A 27,920-nucleotide genomic window follows, 5' to 3' on the forward strand; every position below is an offset into this window, starting at 1 on the left:
AACAAGCTATACATACGTGTAATTCGGTAGGTACACCGTAATGGAGCGCATCATCTATCGATTATCGATAATTACCAAAGACGATGCTGTATTTTCGACGCGCGGAATACGGTATAGTTTACAGGGGTAGAGTTTAGAACAATTACGTAACGACGATACACAATTAAATGCCCCGTGCAAAGCGTATTACGGGGACTAATTCGTCCATGAAATCATTGTTCGTTGACTGGCCGCACTTTGCAATTATCGACCCACGGGCCAGCTGAAAAAATACTGTTACTCGATACTCTTGGATCTCTCGGTGATACTCTAATCCGTTAAATTCGCCCAGTTTCCTCGATTATGAAAATAATTTTATCGAGTTGATCCCACGCAAATATTTCTCGTTCACGAAACGAAACTAAATGAAATTTTCTCCGTTAATTTCTCTACAAAACGTAACAACTTGAGCGTGTCATGTACATACGTACTCGCGCGCATATGGAAGCCATCGTACCGAATTTAAGGGAAAATTTGATCAAATATCGATTTACCTACAGGCAACGCGTAATACTACGAAACCTACGTGTTCCTGTTCGTTCGCGCCCTTTTTAACTAATTGCGCGACGAAATAATTGAAAATTGTAGCAACATGATTTTCGTCGTGTTTTCGCCGTCCCCCTTCCCCCCGGCTGAGTGTGAGTTTCGGCAAAAAACGAGCTGGGGTCCGAGGATCGGGGAAACGTTTACGTGTAACGATCGGGTCGTTTGGTCGTGGAGCGTCGCGTCGGCGTCGGCGTCGATCGTCCGATTCATCGCACATCGGTGCTTAAGTATCAGTAATCGATACATCTTGTCTGCGCCGATGTCACCGCGGGTACACCACCTGGGCGACGTCGAGTAACGTCAAGTTTGCTGTACGCCGCGTCCCGTTTCTCTGCTCTACTCACCCGCTGTCAGCTTGGTAAGAGCCGGTTAAATCCGCGCCGATGTCGGAGCTTTACGGATCCCAGGGTCTAACGACGAAGCGCGGACCAACGACCAACGAACCCGTCGGTAAACGTTTCACAGCGATTCGCAGGACGCTCCGACGTTTATAAACTTGCCCCCTAATCTCGAGGCGTTCGTTCGCTTCGAGCTATCAGCGGACTGGAGGGAGAGATGACCAACGGGTTGATCCGTAGCTTCCAACTGGCGGTGTTGCTGGCTCGACTCGGAACAGGAAGGAAACGGGAGACGGCCGGATTTTACGTAAAAGTTCGCGAAAGGATTCCGAAACCTTGAAATATCTACGATGTATGTACATCGAGCGAGCCGCGAGCGAATCAGCTTTTATATCGAAAAATTAAATCAACTTTTCTCGTATCTTCTCTGGCGAAGAAAAAAATTTAATAAAATTTGATTCATCGCACGCTCGAAGCGTGTATTTTTTTTTTTTTTGCTGAAGTCGAGGTCCTATGTGGCAGAGCGCGAAAACGGGACACCACTCACCCTTTGCGAAAAGTTTTCGGCTCGAGAGGGGTGGAAGTTTTTCGTCCACTTAGCCGATCAGGAAAGTTCGACTCCGCTATACGCGATCTGTTAGGCACGGTACGATACACACACCTTTTTTTTACTGTAAGTGCGTGTTTCTCCTCGACGAATCGGTTTTACGGAGTATCAATAATTGATATCGAATATTGCTGGTAACGTAGGTGGTAGTATAACTCGGGGCTCGTTGCACTCTTCTTTTCAACCTGTTTGTGTCTATAATCCTGAAATACCTGAACACCGCCGCGTGGGTGTGCAGCTGTACACCGTGTACATACGCTGTGCACGCACGGCCTAGCTCGCATTTTTCGTTTCACGAAGAGGCCATTTCGTATCCCGCTTATCCTCGCCGAACTATTGCTCTCGCATGCTCCCCTTTTTCTGGATTTCCGCTATTTATCTAAACGTCGGCGTCGACGAGGCCTCTGGAAGAAGGAACTACGAAGGCTATGATTGAGCGAATATTCCGTCGAGATTGTTGCAGTCAAATTTAAAAAGCACGGCCCGGAAGGTATATTAATCACGCACGCGTACGTTTCGTGGTACGAAAGATTTACCGTTTCTGAGTTCTCGGGGTTCGCCCAAAATCGACCGAGGAACGCAACAATGGAACACGGGGCCTGCCGTTTCTCTGTTTAAAAATTAGCCCGGCTGAATTAACCAGGGAAGGTGGAAGTTCATTGGGGTTCGCTGGGAAAAGGTGGAGGTTTCAAGAAATAGACCCGTTTAGGATTTCGTCGCGAACAAGTTGCTAGCATTTCTCTGCTCGATTTCGATCCTTTTGGGCAGAGAGTTCGTTTTGGAAAAGAGCATCGGAGGAACTTTGACCGATGATTGAATTACAATCGCAATTATAATTGTAATTATGGATGGAAGATTTAAGTACGCATGAAAGAGCAAGCGGGAAAAAAAATGAATCGTCATTTCGGTGCCAGGCAGATAATTAATATCGATAATTGACCGGTAATTATATTCGTTCTTGATTATTATTCGCGAAATTATTACCGCGTATTCTTTGTTTACTTCATTACTCTTGAACTTTTAGCGTTTAATTATGTACGCGGGCGCTCCGAAGTTCGAACACTTTTCCAATGGAAAGGAAATTGAAGAATTTTATCGTCGTAGGATAGAGATAACGGAAAAGTGACGTGATCGAATGAGAGATATCTGACAAAAATCAAGGATACGATTCTCGTCTCTTTAAGGACTCGAACGCACCGCGGAAAGTATCTCTACGGTTCTTCGTTCTTAACCTTGATACGACGCGAGAGTTCCACTAGCATCGACGTAGAATCCTGTTGGGTCCAACTAATACAGTGCGGCGCTTCGAACGAGCAAATTCATTAGCGGCAGGCAGTGACCATTCAGCAACCAAAGTACAGCGTACTTTCGTGACGATGATTTATTGCAGCCTCCATTATCAAAGTCGTGCGAATAGGAAAGTGCGCGCGCTTTCACTGCGAGAACGGTTTTTCCGACGATCTCAATCGCGTATACCGATTACTTACAAAATTGCCACTCTACGCGCTCACCCCACGTAAATAAGTTTCACTTTTATTATATTGTTCATTTTTACGACGCGCAAAAGCGCCGTTCGCCGTTTCTTTGGGAACCATTAACGTGTAACGTTGAAGAATCCACGCAGGGAATTTATGGTCGCGTGAATTTGCATATAGAGTACGTGAAAATTATACGTAGTACGTATACGTAATTCGACAGTAAAAGGAATAGAGCGGGTTATATTAATGTCGGCATCATGGTTGGCAAATGTATGCACAGCGATTCCGTTTCCCGAGTTTACTGTTAGAAAAAAACGTCACTTTTTTTTTTTTTTTTTTTTTTTTTTTTTGGTTCGGGCAATTTGTACGTATGACTCTACGAAAAGTTACAAGTTAAACAGGTTGATTGGAACGGCGCAGAAATTAAAGAGATATTCAAATAAAATGTAACTCGTGAATTTCACGAATGATCGGTACGGTTTTCCTTCACTCGGTGTTAGAGCAAATTCAATTGGTTATACAACTCTTTCCATTTGAGCGTAATATTTATTCGTTCGATGCTCCATCCGGGATCAGGTTCTCTCCAGAAACGATATTATAAATACTATTTCTAAAGAGGAGTAGGTCGAAACATCGAACGAGTAAATATTACCGTCGGAGAAGCGAACTCGACGTATTAAATTGAATTCGGCCCGAGTGCTAAAAAGAAGGGACGGTTCGAACGTAGTTTTCGGTAAAGTCGGTATATTTGCAGTATAAAGTCTTCGCGTGATAAAATTGAACGTTCGCTGGTTTATTTATTAGACTTGTTCGCGTTATTCTAATTTAAAGTATCGCGTTATACGACATCGTCGAGCAATTTCAGTATGGACACGTTCCGAAGTATATGACCGAGGAAATCACTTGGTCGCATTCAACTTGCATAAATTTTCGAGCGCAAGAAGATGTCCCGAACGGAGAGTTGATCGATCGCGATAGGAAGCGTTCCACGCTCCATTTTTCGACCGAGGCGAGGCTCTTTCCAGCGATGGAAGATCCCTTCACCGACTCGAGTCCCGAATCTCCGCATAATGCCAACGATGATAAAATACTCTCCCGCGCACCTGCAAATCGAAAAATCGGCTGTGACCGTGCGAGCTGGAGCTGATGTACTTGTATATCAACGGGACGCGACGAGTAGGCGGAGGGGGGTGGGGTGGGGGGGGGTGGCGGATGCGATGCCATAATCAAAATGCAAAACTCCGTCGGCTTTCAATTGCATGGAATATCGGAATATCCGCGCCAAGTGAATATCGAGGCAACACACGCCCGCCTTCGAACGCTGTGAAAAACTGCGCGTTTCGAGTTGGTATGGAGTTTCCTCCGAAGACGGGTTCGCTGTGCAATTTGCAACCGCCCTTCTCGAAACGAGATTATCCGGCGTCGCGACGCACGTGTCGATCATACGTAAAGAAAAATTGTCGCTCGTCGAGGAAATCCTTCCCGGAGAGGGCGGGGTCCCTCGCTTCTTACTTTTGTCTCTGAAACTCGCGCGAGTGGAATAAGCAACGACGGGGACCAATGATACGAATTGCGTATCGATATCCACTCGTTTCCGGAGCAAACCCAACGCAACCCTGAGTTGGCATATTATCCTTGTGGCATATCGTGGAAGTCTAAACAAAAAATAAGGCACGGGGGGACTCGCACCCACCATTCTCGGATCCACGGTCGACCGCGTTCTACCTACGCGACCAATCCCGTACCCTACGTTTCACGTTCTAGTTTCGACTCCTTATCGTTGGGTACGGGAGGCGCGGATATTACAATATTACCATCGCGTGCATTCACCACCTCCCGATCAGAACTTGGGGTAGTCGTCGAAAAACACCACGAGTGTCTCGTCTCGATTACCTAGACGCGATCGTACAACGGCGAAATTTGCTTGTTCTGCCGGGACTTGACTATTTCCTTTCGCATGCAAATCCGTCCTCGTGCGAGGCTCGAGGAGGCCGTCCGCAGACGGTAAACGGCTGATTGCTGCCGGCGATTCGAACAAACGCTGTCAGACGGAATGTAAACGTTGAACGTCGGACTGGCCGCCAAACAGACACACGTCGCCACGACGCGTCCTTTGGCTTCTCGGCGTTGTTTCCAACCATCTGGCTTTGTATTTTCTCAACCACGCGGCTCGGATAAGCAGTCCTCGAGCTACGTGTATCGTTAGGTCGACAAGCCGAGATGAACACGAGCGACGAGGTCGTTAAACCGAAACAGCAGAAATATCCTTCCTCGCGGCGGCCTCTGTCTTCGCGATCCCCATGATGGAAATCCCATCGACGTGAACGTTCGTCCTCGAAGGGATTCTTTTAGCAGGGTGGCGGCAGACAGCAGACAGCCGGTGGACAGGAAGTCGGGCAAACGGAAGACAAGGTGAACACGCACGGAGAAGGATCGACGCACGTAATCGGCAACGACGGGCACACTTTCTTGGGCCCTTCTCCGTGGCCCGTGATCTCTGGACGATTCTTCCTCGCTTCCTTCATCAGCTCCAGTAGTCTCTGGACGTGCGCCAATCTGGCCCAGAAATCCGATCGCCTGCGTCTTCGTTTCTTCTTGGTTTGCGTCGCCTCTTCCTCCGCGGGTTCCACGAGTTCGTGGCACCTGCACGTCAACTTGTCGGAACTAAGGGGCGCCAGGATCGTGAAGCTACCCCAGCGATAGGACTCGACGTCCTCGGTGGTCAGCTCGCGTAGCTGGTAAGGATACTTGTCTTCGGTTTCCTCGCGAGCATAGAACGCCTTTCGGATGCTCATTGGGGCGTACACCTCGGTTACGATGCATTTTCCTAGGTAGCTGATTCGAATGTACAGCTCGATGGTCGCTTCTGTTTCTCGCAAGTCGTCGTCCAGAAGCTTGAACGTTCCTCGAGTCGACCTTTAACCGTTAACGACTCGATTATATTTTGATATTGTGGAACAATCAATTACGTGCTAGGTTTTATTTATTAACGCGTGGAAAATTTGTTCATTCGCCCCACTCGCCGTTCCCGTCCCTTTTAGTGCAGAGTCCGTCCTACATGGCCGACAAAACAGGACGTATTAATATCAATCGATGCCACGATACATCGAAACACGTGAGCAAGCTTTCGAGAGAAACGAGGATTTCCGCGGATACGGGTCAGACATGCCTCGGGCTCCCAATACAAACGAACAAAACGTTCCGAACGAATCCAGATAGGCGGGAGGGTACACGGTACGGTGGTTTTTTAAATTACATTAAGCTGAGCTGGTAACGTTCCCGGTCAGGTAATCCGTTACGCTAACGTATTTGCATAAACGCCAGCTTCGCGTATTTAAATGCATTCACCTTGATATAGGTTCCCGCTCCAGCTCCCGGGAAAAATAACCTTCCAGCTCCTTTCGTTCGCGAAGGTCCTTGATAATGCTGTTAAGCAGATCGTCCACCTTGACGAGGGTGAATCCGTAATTCTGCTGGCGCTCGAGCTCGAAGAACTTGGACACCTGTTTGTAGACGTAGAGCTGCACGTCCACTCCGGACACGTCCTCCTCGAAGAGGGTTTCCGGCACGGCAAAGAGCACCGATTTGCCGCCGTAGAAAGGCTCGGTTTGGTAATTCGAGCCCCGATACGAGCGGTAATCGCGCCGGTTAGGCACCAGCGACGTCCACTCGTCGTCCAGCATTCGAAACATCACGATAGTCTTCTTCAGGAACGCCTCGTCGAATACGTCCGTCCACGGCATGTACAGCTGCCACGGTCAAATATTTATGTACGTGAACATTCGAGAATTTAAGGATATATTAGATCTACCGGAACATTCTGTCCGTTTTGGTTACAAGTTTTTAACAAGCATATAGCGAATATTTATTAAAAACGATATACAAATTGCAATCACGCTGACAAGATGTCACGAATGAAGATAAAAGTTACGTTATTCAATAAGATTTATTCAAATTAATCACAAGTTTCTGGTAGACCTAATATTTGTAATCGAGTAAATAATGAAAAATCGATTCGAGCCCGTCCTAACAAAATTCTAATTAAAGGAACGTAAGAACGATAGATTCAAACTCTGATTCACCGTGACAGTCTTTTTCCAAAACACGAGTTCTTAAAAGCGACTGTCGTTTTATCGCCGTGGCAGAACCGTGGCAGAACCGTGGGTATAAAAGAACCGTGTAAAAACATGCAACTTTTAACGGCGTAGTCTCGGTAGCGTCGGAACCGCATTTCCCGGAGCACAGCCCTCGGGTTTTATTTTTTTCCCGATTGTCCTCAGAGTCGTTCGACCTTCTTCGAACTCGGATTTTATAGAGGAAGGCTCCAGGAATAGCGTTGTCCATTTTTATCGTAGGATGGAAAATCGCTCTATTTTTATGCGATCCGATGCGGTCTGATTGCGACACGTACTTTTTATTTTTATGAGGTTTTTTTTTTTTTTTTTTTAATTAACGATGATGATCCGTCGACACGGTTGTTTGTCTTTTAATGTTTAGACTCGACAGAGTTTGCGCGACCCGCCGCCTTCCTACCTGTCATTGACGACTAATGGCAGGTTTCTCCATTCTATTATTCGAAAAAGAAATTTTATGGAAGCGCACGTTTCGTACCCGGTATAGAAAACGATGACCGCTTGCACAAACAACGATGAAAATTGCAACGTATCCGCGATAATTACTTACATTTTGCACAGCCAGCTCCAGCATAATCATCCTCGAGTCTTGCGCTACGATCAGCGACGACATCGTCCCACCGCGTAATATATTACGTTTCGTTACGCGCTTGTTCAACTGGCCTCGCGTAATTCTTGCGGAAGATTGATTTATCGCCGATAAAGTATGACAGAAGGGAAAATTTTGAATTTTTTTAGTAGTTGCTAACAATCTCCGGGTAAATCACGGAGTTGGAGGTTAGGAGCGTGTCGCGTTTCCTGAATCTGCGACATCGCTGAGCCCACCTCTCTCGGAACTTGGTGCATCTCGCAAGAAATGAAATTCATTTCTGTCCCCATCTAACAGCCAACTTCATTTTCTCGATGGTCGGAAATAATAAACGAAACGAAACTCGCTGTCAACGTCGCAGTCATTTCATTTTCATGGAATATTTTTAGAGCTTCACCCCGGTGGAGTTCTGATCGAAGAGTGAATCGACGGAGGAATAAACGAAGCCTGTCAGAGAACAAAGACGTTCGAGTTGACTTCATCGATCTTCCGATGCAATTTTTTTTATATATACATGTACACGACGGCGTATCGCAGTGGAAATAAAGAAAACGCCGCGACAGCGTCGTTCTCGCTTTGTTCCGCTCTTTGTGCTCTTGTTTCGGAGTTGTTTGCAGTACATTGGAAGCACTCAAGAACCAGTTTCCGTCCCGTTCTGTAGGTGGAAACACCATTAAAAATACTTGGAGAGGATCGCGAGCATCGGGGCGTGGCGTGGAAGAAAATAAAATAAAATAAATACAAAAATGAAAAAAAAAAAAAAAGAAACGAGACAAAGCCGCGACGAGGGACGGTTCGGGGGCGGGAAAATCGTATTAACGAGGGAGATGGATAGCAGCGACGGTCTGGAAGTAAAAATCGAGGAGACTGAAACGATTTATAGACACCGCGAGTACGTGAAATCGGAGTTGGTTTATCGGTAACCACGAGAACGGTCTTCTGTCTGAAATTTTAGCAACCTTCGTAACTCGGGCAGCAGTTTTTATTTAACTTTGTTACTTTGACATCGAAAAGAGAGTAAATTTGCACTCGACGAATGAAAATTAACGGCTCGTTTTACGACTTGGAAAGATCGCAGTTGACAGATTACCGCGATAGCCGGTAATCGGCTATTTGGCTGAACGTGCTCGGCAACCCTGAGGTCGTGAATGATTCTTACGATTTTTACGATTAATTTACGAAATATTTTTACGATTCATTTACGAAATATTTTTCGCGAACATCGGAGGAACTGCTTCGAGGGAGGCTTTTCCTCAACGTCGGACGTAATAATTCGAAACGCAGAGCGATCGCGTGTGCGTGGCATGGCACGGCGCAACTCGTTTGGGATCCTCCTGACCATCTCGCAACCGACGCGACGCGACGTGTCGTTAATCGGTTCGCGTCGCAACGACGCGCGTCGTAAAGAGGCACGACGCGCGTCGTAAAGAGGCACGACGCAATCTCTTCCAGCGTCCAAACGATGCGACGATCGAAAACCTCTCTACTCCGTGATTAAGTAGAAAACAGAAATTAACGTCGGTTTAGGTAACTCTAAGGTATGGCGACGCTTAGGCAGCGAGGTAGGTTCGGTACAAAAGAAAACTTTATTCGGTGTTTATATCCGCATACACGTCGAAGAATATCGATAACGACAGCCATCTATGATATCAATCCAACTCGTTGCATTTCTCTAAAGCAGGGCTTCTTAAACTTTTTCATTCGCGACCCCATTTATGATTGTGAATTTTTTTTTGCGACCCATAAAATATGAAACGAAGATACGTAAATGTTTTGTGACGATGAAGAAGCCCTGCTCTAAAGTGACATAGACTTTCGCAAGGACGAAACTAACCGACCCACCTTTCGAACAGCGAACCGTTGCCAAGATCCGATAAGTATCGAATCCGTTAAAGTCGGTTCGGTAAGCGACAGGCGTCTCGGAGCGGGCCGACGCGACGCGACGCGACGCGACGCGACGCAATCTCACGCCAGCGGGGACGATCTTCGGGGAGGATCTCGGGCGGTCGTGATCGCTCGAAAGAGGAAATTAACAGCCGTTAGAGGAGCTGCATCGTCGGTTGCTCGCAGAAGAACGGGAAGGGCACGTCGCACGCTACGTCGTCCATCCCACCTTCCTTCATGAAGGCGCCGCAATTTTGCCGTCCGCCCCCATTATCCGGCTGTCCACCCCACTTGTCGCTCCACGCGGTGTAACCAGTTTTCGCCAACGAGTCGCCCAGCACTGTGACCCAATCGCCCTCCGAAAAGAGATCGTGTACACCCAGAAAGGCTTCGTCCGGGTACACGGCACCCTTCACCGGGCCCGATCGATTAAATATATCCATTAATATCTGGAAAAAGCATAGAGGCCCGAGGGTTGAGCGGGAGGGGTTGCGGGAGATTGAGCGACGCTATCTGACGCTTTTAATCGAGCCACCATAAATCGCCCTTTCAGCGGGCGCCGCCGTTTCGCGAGCGCTAATGGCGTCTGCGATGGCTCAAAGAGGCGAAATATAAATTGCTGATACGGTTTAATTCGGGTCCCAGCCCTGTCGCGGTCACTCGAATTTCGAATCGCGAATTCAATATGCGTACCGAGCCTTCCCCTAATCCGTGTTCGAGTCGAGGCGCATACGCCACGCAAATCGAACAAATGGAATCGTTCAAGATCGGAGTAGCTTTTATTCCAAGTAAAAAAAAAAAAAAAATAAAACGAAGACCTAGGAGCCCATTGCTAATTACGCGTGTTCGTTATCGCTACACGTCTAGACTCGACCTAAGCCATTTAAACCCAGCTATTTCAAATTTTCTCGTGTCGTCTCTCGCGCGCCTGGCGAGCAAACCGAACCGCATACACTCGCACACGATTTCCGCAATTGTTCCTGCGCGGTATCCTACAAGCGTGCTAGCATACTCGTAGCGTACCGTGCACCCCGAGCCAATGAAAATGCCCAAAACGATCGAGTAACTAACGCTCCACTGGAAGCATTCCTTGGAGAACACGCGAGAAAAGCACGGGCGCCGAGAAAAGGTGAACGTTGATTCTAACCGTAGGTTGATTCGAGCAGTCGACAGGTTGGGACGCGTTGCGAGAACTTACGTGCGCCTCTGCGAAAGAATTGACGATGGCCAGGTGACCGCCCTCCTCGATGCAAAGCTTCCGTGCGACGTTCCATGTCGCAGCTCTGGTGTGTAATTTGTGCGAGCCGATGCCAGGCGTGTGACGGTAATCGTCGCGTGCCAGCGCGGCCCGCATCCCGAGATTGCACGAGCAAACCATACCGTGCACCATCACGTTTCGCGTGCGAAGCTGGTCCCATTGATGATCGCGAGCGGGCCAGTCTAACGTAGCCGAAGCATTTCCGTTGCACGGGCACTTGGCCTCGCTTGCGACGTGTTCGCGTATCGGGGTGGCGTCCGTCGAAGAGCGGAATTGATCGTCGATTTTAGCTGGCACGGCAAAAATCCCACGAAGACCGACCGCGAGGATGATGCAATTAACGAGGGAATCGAACAACGGCGTGCCCATGGCTGCTACTTTCGCCCCCGTGTCGATAGAAGAACCTCCGACGCGCTCTGGGTCCAGCCGCTTTTGTCTCACTGTTTCGCTTCAAAGTCCCTTTGTCCTCGCTGAAGCCTCGTTTAACGGGCCGCGTACTTGGCTACGATCGAGAGGGAACTGACAATGAGACGTGACGAGATACCCTTGGTACTTTGCTTCTTGCTTCCTCCCGACTGCCAACTGCCAAGCATCCGAAACGAGCCGAGGCTAACGAAACGACGATGCCCGAAAGACCCGCCCAAAACGGTCCCTCTTTTAAACGAATGCCGTTGGTTGGGTCGTCCAAGGTCGGCTATCCTCGTTACTTCCGCCCAACCATCTGCTACGTTGTAACATTTAACCATCTCTACGTTGGCGACATCACATACTCTCCGAAGCGATCCGTTTTCATTCGCAGATGTTCGGGGTCCTTTCTTATTTTCATACCGTTCGTACCGTTTATTCCACGCGTTCGTTCGGTGACAGGGCACGGTAGCGAGACGTTCCGAAAACGCAGAGGATAAGATAGAATTACCTAATCATTATATCGACTCGAAACTAGCCCATGCGAGACGCGCGAGCCGCTAGTCCGCGCACTGTGCAGTTTGTTGTCTTCTGTGAGCTCGCGTGGTACCCGTGAGTTTGTCACTTTTCTCACTGGTTTACGTACGGCAAATGAATGGTTTCGTTGTTCCTATTAAACTTTGTTGCCGGCTAAACTCGTTAAAGGTCTTCGGGCTTATCGTCGAATTTTAGAAATTTTGCCAAGATTTCCAAGACTATCTCGAAAACAAAGAACGATGCAGTCGCACCAGTTCCCTGACGAATGGGCTCGTACGAGCCTCGCAGAAGCCCGAACCAATTAACTCCATGAAATGAAAAGTAGAGAAAATTGATACGCACGAAATGAAATACGGAGAAAATGTCTGCACAGCTGGAAATGACGCAAGAATAGTTACTCGATCCCGGACCGTGCGTACGTTTTCTTTTAACAAAGAGACCTCGAGTATAGCGTATTTTTCACGTTCAACGCCTCGATGTTATACAGCGCGAAAGGGAATATAAAATTGAAAAAAAGGGACGGATAAAAGATCCAGGGCAGCGTTTAAAAGCAGAGTAGGTCGACAGAGCGCGAATGAGAGGCAGAGCAGAGGAAGGAAATTGCAATAGGGAAATTGTAATAGGGAAATTGTAATGGAGATGTAGTGGAAGATGAAGCCTGGAATTAGGACAGTTTTCGTACTAGTTTCGTACGAAATGTTTACGATTTTGATATATCCCGCAGAAGAGATCAAAGCACCGATGTTTCGAGCGTAAGCAAACTAAAACTAGAAGCATCAGCTTGAATTTTCCAATCGAGCAACCTGAACTGATCCGCTTCGATCTTCTATTAAAACAGCTCATCCCCGTGGTTTGGAGCATCCAATGAAAAGGTTACAGTGCCGTTACTCGGGACTTACCGCGAGCAACATTCGTTTTTCGATACCGGAGATAGTATCGGTAAGTCGGAATTGCTATAATTGGAAATATTTTCCCTTTCCTTTCGACTCGGTCTTGCTCCGAGGTCGGCGCTCAGGAAAAGCCATTGGGAACTTTTCCAACGGGAGGAACCGTGGGGAAAAGAACGTCCATCGGAATCGTAGTTTCCCATCGATCGACGCAATTAGTGTAATTGCCAAGTCCCAACCGGCGCTTGACATATCCTCGGCAATTAATGCAGTGAAAACATCGGCAAGCTCGCAGCGTTCGTATCAGCGCGGAGCGCGAATGACGATGATCGCGCTCGTAACGCGACGACGGTGAAACTCCGTTTGGCGTTTCTTAAACGTTGGCGTCGGTAGACGAGAATTCTGGAACGATGGTTCGGGTAACGAGCGACACTCGAGCAACAGCTGCCGCCTGGAAAATATTTGCATTTGCTAGTAGTCGTCCAGACTCTCCGTTCTCCGCGTATCGATGCCTCCTCGTGGTCTGTTGTTCCTCGCCCGACTTCAATTACGGTAATTGCAACTTCGGTCATCGCCCGATGGCTCATTAGAAAGTAACGCAATTTAAACGCGGGCGCCTAACGATCGACGCACGATGATTACACCGGATGTATTCAGTTTCCCGCTTTCGTCGTTATCCGGAGAAATTGGTCCATTCCGTGGCTGAAGGTGAAGGGTGAATATCGGTGGCGTTGAGTTATGTTGTGGTTCGCGCGATATTAGAGGTTATAGTGTTGAAGCTGTCGCGCCACGTCTTCGCCTTATATTTATAATAGTTATGTTCAGTTTTAAATGGTACGTCTGGAAGAGTGAATCGAGATGCGTACGCGCGCTCTGATTGGTCGGGATTTTCTGTTAATATTTCCTTAACGAAGCCTCGGACAACTTTTTCGCTAAGGAAAAAGTTGTTCAGAATCGTCTCAGCTACCCCCCATTTCCGGCTCCTCCCCGACTTTTGGGACACCCTGTATAGGTTTGTAATTGCTTGAAAAAGTAAGTCTTGTTCAAGTCCATTCTTCTTCTTTTTTATATATTATATATCTGAAAGGGATCGTCAGAAGCTCGAAGTCAGATCCGAAACGCAATGGAATTAATTAACCTTCCTTCTCTTACACGTTTTTCGCGTCAACATGAAAATATAATACCTTCCCGAACTCCATACGTTTAGCATATACCAACAAAGAGCTAATTAATTAATCAATGTAATCCGATTCGTTTGGTATTGTCTCCATATTTTAACATGTTTACATACATACATACATATGTCCGATGAATTTCAACGTCGAACAGCATATTTCTCTTTTGTTCCTCGGTAACAATGGACCAAGAACTAGAACGAACGACAAGGATCCGATAATTGATTAGGAATTAACGAACTTTGGCTAGAGGAGGACAGAGGAGCCACTATTGCTGGCATAACTGTTGCGAAATTCCCAAAGCGACAAGACTACTGCAAAGATATCGTTTTGGTCGATAGATAAGCTACATGTAATTTTTTAATTAATTGTTAGTGAAATCCAGATCGCTCCAACGATACTTTTGTTACAACGCGTCCAGCGAAGATCGTTCGAATATGTTAGAATGATTAATCACGGGAGAACAAACGATCGTTATTCGAACGAATTATTCGTCCGAAAAGACTCCCTTCCTACAATTATCTCGAACAAATATTTTGCCTACGTTATTCAAATAACCCTGCGACGGCAGCTGAATAAGAACCGCTCCGGTCGTTCGCATTTATGCTACATTATCGAGCTAACGAATCGTTGCGTATCGCACCGACAAACTTGTAATCGTCGATAAATAAAAGCTCCGGTAGCCGAACAAACATCATGAAAATATAACAGAATATGGCAAAACGGGATTCGACGAGAGGAGGATTAAATCTTTCGTGCTCGGTGTAACGTTTTCGATTCGTATCGATTTCGGGCAATGTCCAATTGTTGAAACTAACGTCGCCAAGTGGAACAATCGATTGAATCCGTTTTTAAATTTCGAACAAAATTTGGTTCCGATAGAACGAATCGCGATATCGACTATGCACTTTCCTTTCGCGAATTTTCGTTCAAAGGTGGTTTATTAGTTGTAACCAGGCGCAGTGAGATGTTTCGATGCAATATTTCTGTTCGTTGCGAGCCAGTTACGTTCGCCGTTGAAACAGATCGTCGTGCCCTAGGGCAAACGAGTAATATGCTGCACGTAGGCGTGGACACGAAGAGGCAAAAAATGACGCGAGAAACGATTACGTTAATCAAGGTTGATCGAACGGGTCGCAGGTGCGCGAACAAGCAAATGCGTTTCAACTTTCAAACACGGGACACTTTTATGAAACGCGATTAATGGAGAAGCGGCCAGGCGAGCAGCAATAATTTCAAACCGCAGAAAGAAAATTGACCTTTGCGGTGATGTTACGATCATACCGGTTTTATTCGGGAACGATAGCGATTCCCGGTTTCAAGTGATGCAATATCTAACAAAAAATTGCCTTTGGCGGCAAAGCTCGAACAAAGTACGCAGCTACGTTATTAAAATAACACTCGTTCAACAGCTGTTTCGGTCGCGTCCATTCAAAATTAATTTCGATAGAAATAAGTACGAAATTGTTTCTAACCCGTGAAACTTGGCATATGTATGGCATGTACAAGGTCAGTTCTGGAAACGATTCTGCCGGCCGGAAACTCGAGCGGAACCCGTATCATCCCATTATCTCCTCGCGCAATAAAGCATTCCGTGGCAGTTCCTCCGTCGTCTCTTGCACGGCTCTCCCCCGCCCCTCTTTCCTCCTAGCGTTTCCTCTTTTTCTGCATCCGTCTCTTGGGAAAAAATATCAACTCGTCGTTCGCGCCGGTTTCTCTTTCTTCCGATAATTACGGAGCGTTTCGCCTTCCGACGGAAACACTTTTCGAGCTCCCGCGCCGCAAGAGATAGAAAATGCTAAATTAGGGATGCCACGGATGATAAACGACCGTTCGATCCGGAAGTTGAAACGTTAACGAAAGACATCGGCGGCGAGAAAAGTTCTAGTGGCGCAAATTGTAATCGAAGATGGAGCAGATTTAGCGGTGAGAAGATGTAACCAGTTGGCCCAAATTGTAGTCCGAGATGGAACAGACTTTGCGCCACGGAAAGGACCGTCTAATTGTATAGATGAAGAACGATAGGTGGAAAGCTTTTAAATTACGTCGATCGATAAAGGAAATCTTAGTTACTCTATTTCGAGTCTTTTGGGATAATTATACTGTACTCGAACATTTTTTTCAATCTTAGGCACCACTTAGGCTATCGTTTTGTTAATTCTGACCGTCATCAAACTGGGATTCGTCGTAATAGCGAGCAACATTTGCCATCGAATTGTTCACGGTCGAGAATTCTTCTCGCGGAGTGGAATAAATGATCGACGATCACCGCGGTGTATCTCGGTCGGTACCGCGAACGAATCAGCCCTAACCCAGTTTCTATTTCCATCCCCCCGATTCACGTTGCCTCTAATTTGATAGAGGGATGAAATGTCGCGAGGGGAACGCTAATTGCGTCGTTGAATCGACAAAAAGTCTGACTGCTCGGTTACTTCGTTTCAATTATCTCTCTAACGTAGAGGAAAGAAAATTGCTCGATCGAATTACTGGTCCTGAAATTCGTTTTCCCTGACGCGACGGAGTCTTTCGCTCCGTCGCAAGTTGAATTTAGCGGTTCCTCGCTGTCTCGAAATTCCAAAGCAGGCGAAAGAAGCGTGTACAATTTCGGCCGTATACGAAAAGGAACAGCGGAAGAATACACATTTTGGATTATTTTTCCTTTCGATTTTCCACGAAATCTGTAACGTCTCCCCTATCGGCACTTTCGATTCGCAGTTCGAAAAAGTTCGAAAAAATTCACCTGGAAACCTTTCAACGGGGTAATTGTTCAGGCGGTAAGCCGCGAGAAACCGCGAAAGAAAATCGATTTTTCCAAAGTACCGTACGAGAATGCCACCTTAATTAGGATACGACGCGACGCGAGCGAATAAAGTCGCAACCTTGGAAGTTTTTCAATCGCGGTTTCAATTTGCTCCCTCCTCCTCGTCGATGGAGCTCGTAAAGCTTGCCAGAAGACAGGGAGGTGGTCTCCCGAACGATCGGAATGCTAAATGGACCGAGAAGTACTTACTTGGGCGTCGCGGAGTCAGGGATCCCGGGATTTCGAGGGTGAAAGCTCGAACGCAGAAGCGATATCCGCGCTCGGCTCGTGTCAAAAAGTGTCGGAGCTAGAAAACCGGAGAGGACACGCGTGCAACCCGAGCCCAGGGTGAATCGATCGGTGGTTCTTGTTCCTTGAAATGGCTTCTGCACCGTTCGCGGAAGGGGCGGAGGTAATAAGAACGAGTTGCGAGGGATCGGGGACAAGATTTAAAGCGAGCCAATCGCTGCCATATAAACGTTTTCCGAATATACCGGCGTCCGTTTGGAGCTTCCAGCCGATAACAATATATACTTCCGGCTTTATCAATGCTATTTGTCTTCCGATTGAAAAGGCGGAATGAATTCAGAAAGGGCGGCACCTAAGTCGCCGGGAACGATCTCCGGCCGGCGTCGGCGTCGAGACGCCTCGATTTACGAGCAACGGGGGCCACGGAGACGACCGTCGGATTTATCTTCCGCTTCTCGCTCGCGGATTAAACAGGCCCAAATAAAGCATAGCGTGTCGCGGAGAATACGGTTAAAGGGAAATTCATTTTTCAACCGAACGCCACGCGGCACGTGAGAAAAATTCGGTATCCATCCCGCCCGGTTCTCGAAACTCGAAACGCGGATCCGTCTTGGGGACAGTTTAAACTCGCGAAACGTTTGAATAAATTTTCCGACCGGCTGCACGGGCAAATAAACAACGTCCGACAGAATTTGATCGTAACATTGTATTTATACTGGGGCGAGCACTTTACATTTATTATTATTTCAACACCCATGGGTTACTTTGGACGTAAGGGTACCGTTCGATAAACGATGGCTCTAATAACGTCGTAATGGACCCGTGGCGTAAAACTTTCGTTCCACGCAACAAGTCTCTTCCTTGTAACTCTTCCTCGAGCCACTTTAAAGTATAAAGAACAATAAAAAAAAAGTTTCTCCGATGGAAACCCATCGTTAACTTCTCCCTGCACATCCTGCAGATTCGATTCGGTCCAGTCGAGCTTACCTAAGTTCAACTACGAATAAAAAACAAACAGTTTGCACATGGTTCGCCTGGATCGTATAAAATACGCGAGTAATATCTCAGAGTATATAATTCCTCTCATTAACTCTTCGAGTCAATAGAAAAGTGTCACGTAAGGAATGCAAGTTTTCGCCTTCGGCTCGATCATCGCCCACGAGAACATAACGAATCCTCCGTGACACGTATTCACGCTCGTATCGTACATCATATATCGTATATCGTGTATCGCGTATCGTGTATCGTGTATCGTGTATCGTATGGCGTTTCAACGACCGAACGGAACCACCGAACGAAATTCTGACGAGCCCTGAAGCGGCCTTTGCGATGTTGTCTGGTTCGAAGCAAAAACAGAGGCGGCAGGACTTTTTAATTAATGCATCGCTCGTGTCTACCGACGTCCTTAGTCCCCTGCACCGAATAATTCGCGGCTGGTAAACAGGTCACGCGGATAAAGAGCCGCGAGAATCGCCTCCGCGATAAGGCGATTAGAAACGGCACACGGACAGCCTGTAAGTTTTCCCTTCCCTCCCGTAACCGTATCACCTGTTATAGAGCACGCACGCGAACGAAATTCCACGCGTTTCCAGCGATATTTGCTCGTTCGCGCGGACGAACGAACTCGGATCGTTGCCCCTTATCGATAAGTTGGGATTAGATTCGAAACTATAGAGCGAACTGTTCGATGACATAAATGGATTTGTCTCGGGGACCAAGTTGAATTGGAAATGAATTCGGAGATACGGGACTTTCAAAGGATTTTTATCTCACGCGGATGAAAGTGCTATCCGGTAATAAGAAGTACACCGCGAGGGAGGATAGGGTCAAAGAAATTTCAAGATCCGTCAGTTTTCGCTTTGCCGTCTGTTAATGGAATACAGTATGTAAGTACAGGGCGGACTCTCTAAATAAATTAATTTATCTGGAAAGAAAGTAAGTCGAAATGGAAATTAAGAAGAAGATTTTTATCCTTCGAGAGTAAAAGATATTAAAAGTTTGTTAGGGGAGGAAGAGGCGTATCGAAGCAAGATTTCTCGGTATACCACAAATATTACACGCTGTTCTCTGTAATTTAAACTTGGATCCTTTAAAGTCATACGCGCGCGTCATCTTGGAATGTATCGATAATATACGAATTGCTATCGCGCAATTCCAAATCGGTATCGTAAACCGATGGTACCTTTAATTAAGGCCAACAGCGACCACCTGCAAGTTTGAATAAAAAGTATTCAAAAGATAGATCGCCGGTGTTAGCGAGGAAACGTTTAATCCGAGGATACGGTCCGCCTCGAGGATCCCAGCAAGAGATTCTAATCGCGAAGGAATCTTGTTGGTCGGGTAATTGAAAAGCCAGTGGCTCGAGTAGACATAGTAAACATTTATTTATTTGTATCTCTTACCCTCTGACCGCGCCGCCGATAAATTCGCTGAAAACTTTGTTCGCGGTTGCATTTTATTAACATAGGCGGGGCGGGCAATGATTTATCGCACACTGGAGACAATGGAGACCGGTATTTCGCAGGCTGGTATTTTGGGTTGCAAATTAAGGAATCTACGTAATTTTTCTTCCTCCCCTGCGGAGGAATAATTGAATAAAGATGAAAACTGGTAGACGGGCCTTTAGTTAGTAAATCTTGTTTCCAAAGCGATCTTTCGTTCCTCTCTTTAAATAAAAATAATAAAAATTCACGTCCCTTTGGTTCCGAAATATTCGATCAATAATATTTAAAAATTAACCTTTTGTTTTCGTCGCGCATCGAGTAGAATGTTTTTAAATAAAATTCAGAGACTGCCCTCTTAAATCAACGAACGTAGACGAACGTAGACGTACGTAGGCGAACGTTTCCCGTTACAGTCGACGCGAAAATTCGTACGAACCAATTAAATCGTAAAATATTAGGGCACCTTCGAGCGCGGTGGAATACACCGCACCGCCGCTCGCGATACATTCACCCTTTCGATATTCCCGCGACATGAATATCGCAATTTTTATCACCGCTACAAATCACGGGGCGCGGATCACTTGAACGTGCTTTTATTCTCGGCCGGAGAAAAAAAAAAAAAAAAAGAGAAATTGTAGCCCAGGTTCGAATAGTAATTGAAACCGATCGATCCCCATCCTCCCCTTGACTCGCGACTCGCGACGCCGCGCCAACGTTTCTATTAACGCGTGCCCGATGTTTATTTCAGATGAGACGCAAATCCCAGGTCGCGCCTTCTTGCTTCTTGCTGCTGTCGCTGTCGATCGCCTCGACCTACATCGTCCCTGTCGCTGGTCATAAAGTGAGTATCGACGCCTGCATATACATACGTATCTCGAGTAACCGCAATTACGCATCGATGGCCTCAACACGATCTCAACTCGTCCGTTTACTGGACCTTTACTTATGTATAGTGCAGCTTTTCATTTGGGTAGCATTAAAATCCAGTAAACGAGCATGGAAGAGATCACCCGAAGAAATCATTCTTCGCAGGACAAAATTCTGTCGGAACTGAAACGATACCCGAAGCTCAGGTATATCTACCAAACAGTTTCGTTTCTCGTTCACCTGTCTACCTGCTCGACTACCTGCCCGTCTGGCTCGAGTGCGCGCAATATTTCTGCACGGATTCATAAATCGGCCTGGCGGCGCGTCTCTCGAAATACTTTTTCCCGGATCGCTGTCTTACCGCTCCTCGGCGTGCACCGAGCTATCGGCGTCGACGTCTGCGTCGGCGTCGGTCGGAACGGAAGGACCGCAGCCAGGTAGAGAGAAAGAGAGAGAGAGAGAGAGGACGAGGGTGTAAGAAGCTGCGAAGGGAGAATACTTGAAATAGGAGAAAGTGGGTGGGTTGGTCCCGTCGGGATCTGAGAAACGGAAAAAATAACCTACGATGAACGGAGTCGTTTGCTGTCTCTTCCGAGCGGTGTCGATTTCCTCGCCGGTGGAAATTTCTGACGCGAGGATACCGGTAGTTTGACGTCGGCTCCTCGACGCCAAAAGGAAAATGACGGCAACAACGTTTCCGAACCTTTCCTCTATTGGTTTCGAACCTATCAAATTTTCTCCCTTTCGACAGTCAGAATTCCTATCCAAACGTTTCGGGACGCTTTCATTTTCTAGAGTACTTTTTAGCTTTAAAAATGACGAAAGAATCGCCTGGGTTCATCCAATCTTCGTTAAAGCTGCGAATCCATCGTGGAACACCTTTTAAGCACGGTTCCTCCGCATAAATGAGCCCGGTTCTTTTTTCCGAAGTTTGGATCCTCGTTAATTTATTTTTCGCGGTTCATTCCCTGTGACTACGATACGTCTGTAGATAATTACTACGTTCGTCTCCCTAGGTGAACGCGAACTATGGTAGGTTTCACCGTTTGTTAGGCACCTTCTTTCACCTTTTATTCGCATAGAATTCCGACGATTGTGCTGCTCGAGGTTTCATTAGGCCACGAGCGATAAGGAACACGGTGCAGCAGAAACATGCATTACACGCGCGATGCACCGACTATACGGACGCCGACGCCGACGCCAGCTCAACGAGAACTTGACAAAGACCGGGGGAAGAATCGCAGTAGACGTTGTCGAGGGCACTCTCTTGTCCCGTTGCATCGGTATAATTCAACGATATTCGCTCGACGGTCCCTTTACCAGGGCAAGAAACGGCGTAGCCGAGGCGGCTTCTTCGAATGGATTCCGGTGCACGTTGACCCACTTGCCCGAGGCTGGTAATAATCGATCAAACTCAAATACGATTCGCTAAAATAGCATGCATTTTCTATAAACGGTTGTCAGCCGGAATCCGGGCCAAAAGTTAATTGGTATACCAGCCATTGTATAGTACGATATACCGACGCGGTGCGCCTATGGATATTAATCTAGAACTGATCTAATAATTTAGCGTTTACATTGCGCGCGAGACGGAACGGGATCCTGTCATTGCTGATTCGATCGGGAGGAGTGAAACTGACAACGCCAGCGAAATATCGCGACGGAAAACGAAGTAAATTCAACGGTGGTTGACGCTAAAACGTAAACACGAAAGTACTAGACTATCCATTGTGTGCGCTTTACGTTTGATGGAGATTAATGCAATTATTCGAGCGCCAACAGCCTCCAAGCGTATTTGACAAACATTTACATCCCACCGAAAGCAAATATAAACCGCGTTCAACGATATAGAGCTCTCGTGATTGACCACGACCGAAGGGAGATTTCCCAAACGCGAAGTGATGAAAATTAGTGGAAAAATAGCGCGACAGATTTATTTCTAAAATATTAGGTCTACCGGAATGTTCTCTCCATTCCGGTTACAACAAGTTTCAACGCGTATGCACATATTCGTCGAAAATTATATACAAATTCCAATCACGCTGACAAGATGTCACAAATAATGATAAAAATTGTATTACTCGATCAAATTTATTCTTTTGTTTTATTCTAAAAACGGACAGATGGGTAGACCTAATATGTACCAATGCAAAGAGTGCTCTTCCAAGTTGTGCATTCTTCTTAAATTGTCAATTGTAATTGAAGCAGCGACAGAGGTGAAATGCTTCGTAAGAAATATTATATATTGTATTTACAGCGTCGGTTAAAATCTAATTGCATCTAACAAGGTATACTAGGTCAGCAGCGTTATCGACGAATCCATCGGCAATACATTGGCTAAATGCGACATTTTGCACTTCGCATTTCGAGCCGCGGAACCAACCGATTAATGTATCGGAGATACGGTTTAGTCGACCCGTTCAATAATTTCGTATCCCCTATTTTTAGATTTTCTATTCATTAATTCTAATAGAAAGAAGATGAAATGCGAATAAGAAATACCAGGTGTCCCAGACTGAGACCGGCGCATTCCCTTCTTAATGGACGAAATCAGTTGGCCCCCGTTGTCTTGTCGCGAGGTAATAAAATGCCGCGAGGGAACGCTTTATGTTCGCTAAAGACCGCGGACGCGGCGCGCCATAACGACGCTAATTATTTATCAACGTTTTACGTTGTCGAGCGTCTACGCTTCGGATAACAACGGAGTTTAGATAGCTACGTCCCAAGAACGTGATCCCGAATGTCCAAAAACGGGAGGAGGCGTACGTTCGAAATCGGAAGAACAAGACGGTATGTAGATCAGCACGGCACACGGCCGTGCTTGGATTCGGTTGTCGAGGATTGTTTGTATTTACATTTATCATGGACGTCGCGCAATCAAATCCGCTTCAGGCAGCGACGAATTATCCTCGCGTACAGCCCTGGATGTACATACAGAGAGCGCGGGGACAAATGCCAAGCACCCGATCCAGCCACCTATGTGCTGGGTAAATTCTGGCACGCCAACAATTATGTTCGACTACACACCGTTACACGCGATCTACGAGACAAGTACTGTCCAGCGCGCTGCTGCTGCTGCTGCTGCTGCTGCTGCTGGTGCCGCATGCATCAGGGCAAACACTTCCGGTCAACATTAGCGGAATGGCCAGCATATACGACCGGGTATCGTTGACGGCACGTCAGATGTCGACTTGCACGCTGATTTTCTACCTTCCAATGGAATTGGATACGTTGCATCTATCGTCGACCGAGTTTGGTCGATACCACGAGATGAGTCACCGAACGTGCACCACGGGTATCGTAACCACGTTAGGTCATCTGGGCTCGCGGAAGTCCAAAAAGCCGTGATACGAAGGAGATCGAGAAGAGTTTAGGAATTACGTACGCGTCGAAACATTTTCGCGTCGTGCTTGATATTCGAGAGATCAGAGTTGTATAAAACGAGAGGGCTAATGGTACAACGCGCCGTAGCGAGGGGGTTAAAAGTTCTGCACGTTGTCGCCAGCTGTAGAGCTCGCACAATCAACAGCGGTGGTCGATAATCCGAAATAACGCGCGTTAATACAGAAAGTCCAGGAACCAACGAAATCGTCGGTCGTAATTGCATCGTACGTGACCGTCGACGGTTACGGCCGTGAACGTGTTAATGTATGTACAATTCCTTGCCTCCACCCCACACCCTCCCTATTTCGAAACGAAATCGCTATTCTTTGCGAAACAAATTGATCGTTCGCGTAACCACGTGGCGCGCGAAACGTTACGGCAACAGAGAGAGAGAGAGAGAGAGAGAGAGCGTGGATCAATTTGGAAACTAAATACAAAAGGTTGCAGGGCATATAATTACGGCGCGAAGTACTGGTGGGATTCCTGTGATCACCTATTTTAATCGATCCGCTTAGATATCGTCTAAATTATTCGTTAAAGTGACACAGTTCGTTAGAAATTGAAATGTTTGGTAGCTTTCACGCAAGTGTAATGCAAAGAATAAAATAAATCCGTAACAATGTTATAAATATAGAAAATTGTACACCGTCAACAATTCCAACCGGATCGCTTTGAAAACGTGGAGATGTTCGTGACGCTACGAACAAAAGCCGTTGCCGATATAAATCACCCAAAGGAGGTAATAATTACTCAAAGCTTAATGCTTCCTGGAGACAAGTTTTCCGAGTATTTAAATGAATCTTAAAGTTTCTGACGAAGCGTTGCCCTCCTCTCGGTAATTTCTGCGAGTAATTGAAAACACCCGTTCCCCCGAATGAACAATTTCAGGAGACACTAATGGAGGTAGGGAGCGGAGCGACGCGGGCGCGGGCGTTCCCATAAATCTGCCGGTGAAATAACGTAACCGTGGAAACGAATGGATCCTGAAACTAGTAATATTTTTCGATGTCGTTCTCATATTTCGACTTCGTATATTAAACCCGGAGCATCCGTGCCGCCACACGCGTGTTCGCTTCGAGAATCCTCGGACCAATTCCTGCTTCCTTTCGCTCTCCGTAGTACTCCGCAGCTCCACACACGGCCACGATACGATCACCTATACGCTCTCGCATTCCACGATATGAAAAATCGAACACATACCGACTGGAATCACTCGGTATCCGACGTTTTTGTCCCCTGGTATCGATACTTGGTCATCCTACGGCGTCCGGACAGGGGTTGGAAACTTAACGTCGAACGGATGTCAAACGATGAAAGATGGGTCCGACTCTCTGCCACATTCCCTTCGAGTTTCGACTATTCGAACCATTACCACGGAACAGATGTAAATTTGTAAAAAATACATTGCCAATTTCCTAGAGAAATTGTTTCTTCGAAGAGGACCACCGAAAAACGAACAACATTTTCCGAGAAAATTTTCTCTCTTGAGAAAAATCCTTTCCTCCGAGTGACCAAGTCATTAAATTTGCGAAACTGGAATATCGACTCTTCTCGATAGAAAAGATTACAAATATCGTTCGAAGCTCGAAACTATAGCCCTTAATTTTATTTTATATCAGCTCGATCAATCGCAGATGGCATCGCCACCATGAATTATTCGAGTTGGCGAGTTCCGGGGGAGACCTGATCTTTTATTTCGTTGCGCGGAAAACAGTCGGAAAGCTTCGACGCGAGATACGAAGGAACTTCCCGTCTCGAAGTTTCTTGCCGTCTACTCCCTCTCTCTCTCTCTCTCTCTCTCTCTCTCTCTCTCTCTCTCTCTACGCAAAGATATTAATTTTCGTAAGAAACGATGCTCGCGTGAAAAGCTCTTAAATACGGTACAAATACGTAGAAACTATTCGCGTCTGGTGATAAACTTTTGTCATCAAGTCTCGACTTTTCCGTTTCAAGCTATTCCGAGCCCTTTCGGATCCGATGCATGCAAGCCGCGAATAACGCGATCGATAACAATTTCCTTACGATGCCCTCGATCATCCACTCGAACCATCCGACTCGTAATTTTCGTCGACGCGGTAGTTTTACTTTTTCCAAGCTCGATCGTGCCTAATCGTGGCTTTCATCGATTCTCCCGGCGAGCGCGAGGTGACTCTTTCTTGACCCCCTCGCTTTAACCCAGTTTCCTCTGCAGTTCTTACGTATGCATTTTTTTTTTTTTTTCACTGCTTTCAGCACACGAGGCGACACCGAGACTTCACAGCGGCCGAAAGCTACGATGTGTCATCGTCCAGGATCGACAGCCCCTCGATGACGATATCGCCGGCGATCGATCGATCCTCCCTAACCGAGGAGTCATACTTCCCTGAAAGTAAGCGGTGATCCGATGATTAATCTATTCCCGCAAAAAAATTCGGGACACGCGGTTTCAGCGCGGTTTTATATTATATCATATTTTTATTCGCTTACCCGAAACGGACCTCTCCCTTGACGGATACAGGGCTGTAAGTAAACCGCGAGTGCAAACTTCGGGGCCTGATAGAACTCGCGGAAGGAATCAGCATTTAATTTGCAAGTCGATAGATCTTTTTACGCCAGTCCTGTATCAAATATTTTCTTTGGATTTCCGTGGTTACATAGGACCGAAAGATTATGCGTATGGTACCGAGCAGGATCGAAAACTTTAACCGAAACTATGCATATTTTATTATCAACTCGATACATCTTCGTAGGACTTTATTTAGAAACAATTTGGAAGCTTGAAAGTCTCGCTTAAACTCAAAAAAGATTGCACCCAGGGCAACGTACTTTTACCTACGTAAAACTTTTGACTAACGAATTAAAAATGAATATCGCGCGTTACCCTTTGAATAGAAATCAAAATTTCAACTTTTCCCGAGAATATTCCCGTAACGAACAAAGGAGAATTTCGAATGATTAAGAAATAATTCGAATAAAGGCTGTCCCCCTGATAAAACACGGCGAAACGAGCGAGAAGCGAGAAGGATGCATCCATCTGCAAGGTGTAAGGTACGGCAACGTTTCGCTGGGTTTTTTCTTTCACCCTTAACGCAGGACGAGAGAAAATTTGAAAAGAACCGACAAACATGTCCGCACGCCGGAAAAAATTAACGAACGCGTTTACACGCGGCATGCATTTGATACGGGCTGGTAAGGATCAAAAGCCAAGCGTTGCAGTTCACCTGTATCGCGGACTCTTTATTCGAGTTTGCAAATTACTCAAAAGCGAATTTTCTTTGTTCGCGTCGCGCGCGTTATTTTCTCCATGGACCGGCTCGAATATGTTTTCATTGAAAATCTCGGATGGATACACTTTATTCGACTCGAGATAATACGGATCGCTTAAAAAGTGATTAGAGCGAGGCAAAAGAAAATTATTTGAAATTTGAAGCGATTTCAAATGGGACGGATGAAACGAAAATTTTTACTCGTACCTTTGAGACAGAAATTTTCCGCTTGGTCGCCAGCGATAGTACCGGATATTACGGGTATTGCGTCTCGAGAATGAAACACTGAATGCCAATGGAGACCTTCGTGGTTCTTTCTCTGCTCGCGCCCGGTCTGGGGAGAGGCTGAAATTAATTCTTCTTTGGAAGCTTGTTCGGTTTCTCAGGCTAAATGATACGCCGCGAGAATCGCGTACAAGATGAGCCCGCAAATTAATAATATGGCGACTATATAGAATATCGCGCACATTCCGAATCGTGACTGAGCTCGCTATAATGGAGGACGGAGGACCAAATTGCTCCCAACGCCCTCTATGTCTCGCGCATAACTTCTGCTCGGGGTAAAGTAAGTAAATAATTTATATGTACAATGGGTCGTGTTTCGTATTCGTCCAACCAATCGCTGAGATAACAAAAGCAAAAGAGAGATGTAGCGCGTGATTTCTTCTATAATCAAGTAAAAAAATATAATCGGCGTTTTTGTCGTGATCTCAGTTTTCAAAATGAGCTTTCTTTCAACTGTAGCAGGTTCACTCCCAGCGAAATAAAATATTGTCAGGATATTTCATATAGGATATAGAATAGATATACAGGGTGTCCCAAAACTCGGGGACGAGCCAGAAATTGGGGGTAGCTGAGACGATTCTGAACGACAATTTCCTTTGCAAAAATGTCGCATGGGGCTTCGTTAAGGAGATATTAAGAGAAAACGCCGACCAATCAGAGCGCGCGTAGACCGTTGGAGCAACCGCGGTAGCGACGGCGCTGAGCGGCCGCGGTAGCGACGGCGCTGAGCGGCCGCGTCAATATCCTTCGATGCACGTCGAGTCACTTGT

At 46.5% G+C, this 27,920-nt stretch overlaps 2 protein-coding genes across 4 annotated transcripts in view; one reads left to right on the forward strand and one right to left on the reverse strand.

Moving 5' to 3' along the window:
• Positions 1-27,920, forward strand: part of LOC128889016 (follistatin-related protein 5-like) — a 53,555-nt gene that overhangs the window by 17,120 nt on the left and 8,515 nt on the right. For both annotated transcript variants that reach the window (XM_054146295.1, XM_054146294.1), the window contains 2 exons: positions 20,118-20,210; positions 25,853-25,988. In XM_054146295.1, coding sequence (XP_054002270.1) covers positions 20,118-20,210; positions 25,853-25,988 — 229 coding nt within the window. The remainder of the gene's footprint in view (positions 1-20,117; positions 20,211-25,852; positions 25,989-27,920) is intronic.
• On the reverse strand, positions 6,040-11,561 carry LOC128889042 (hemolymph lipopolysaccharide-binding protein-like). Of its 2 annotated transcripts, XR_008460355.1 has the most exons (3): positions 10,813-11,561; positions 9,573-10,063; positions 6,040-6,757 (listed from the first exon to the last, which is right to left on the reverse strand). XR_008460355.1 is itself a non-coding variant. In XM_054146344.1 (2 exons), the coding sequence occupies exons 1-2, from the start codon at positions 11,239-11,241 to the stop codon at positions 9,770-9,772; spliced, it is 723 nt and encodes a 240-aa protein (XP_054002319.1). In that variant the 5' UTR covers positions 11,242-11,561; the 3' UTR covers positions 9,202-9,769. The 2 variants fall into 2 exon arrangements, 1 of the variants encoding a protein (XP_054002319.1); XM_054146344.1 differs by lacking the exon at positions 6,040-6,757 and having other exon boundaries at positions 9,202-10,063.

This window comes from Hylaeus anthracinus, unplaced genomic scaffold (assembly GCF_026225885.1).
Source record: "Hylaeus anthracinus isolate JK02 unplaced genomic scaffold, UHH_iyHylAnth1.0_haploid 11994, whole genome shotgun sequence".
Lineage (NCBI taxonomy): Eukaryota > Metazoa > Arthropoda > Insecta > Hymenoptera > Colletidae > Hylaeus > Hylaeus anthracinus.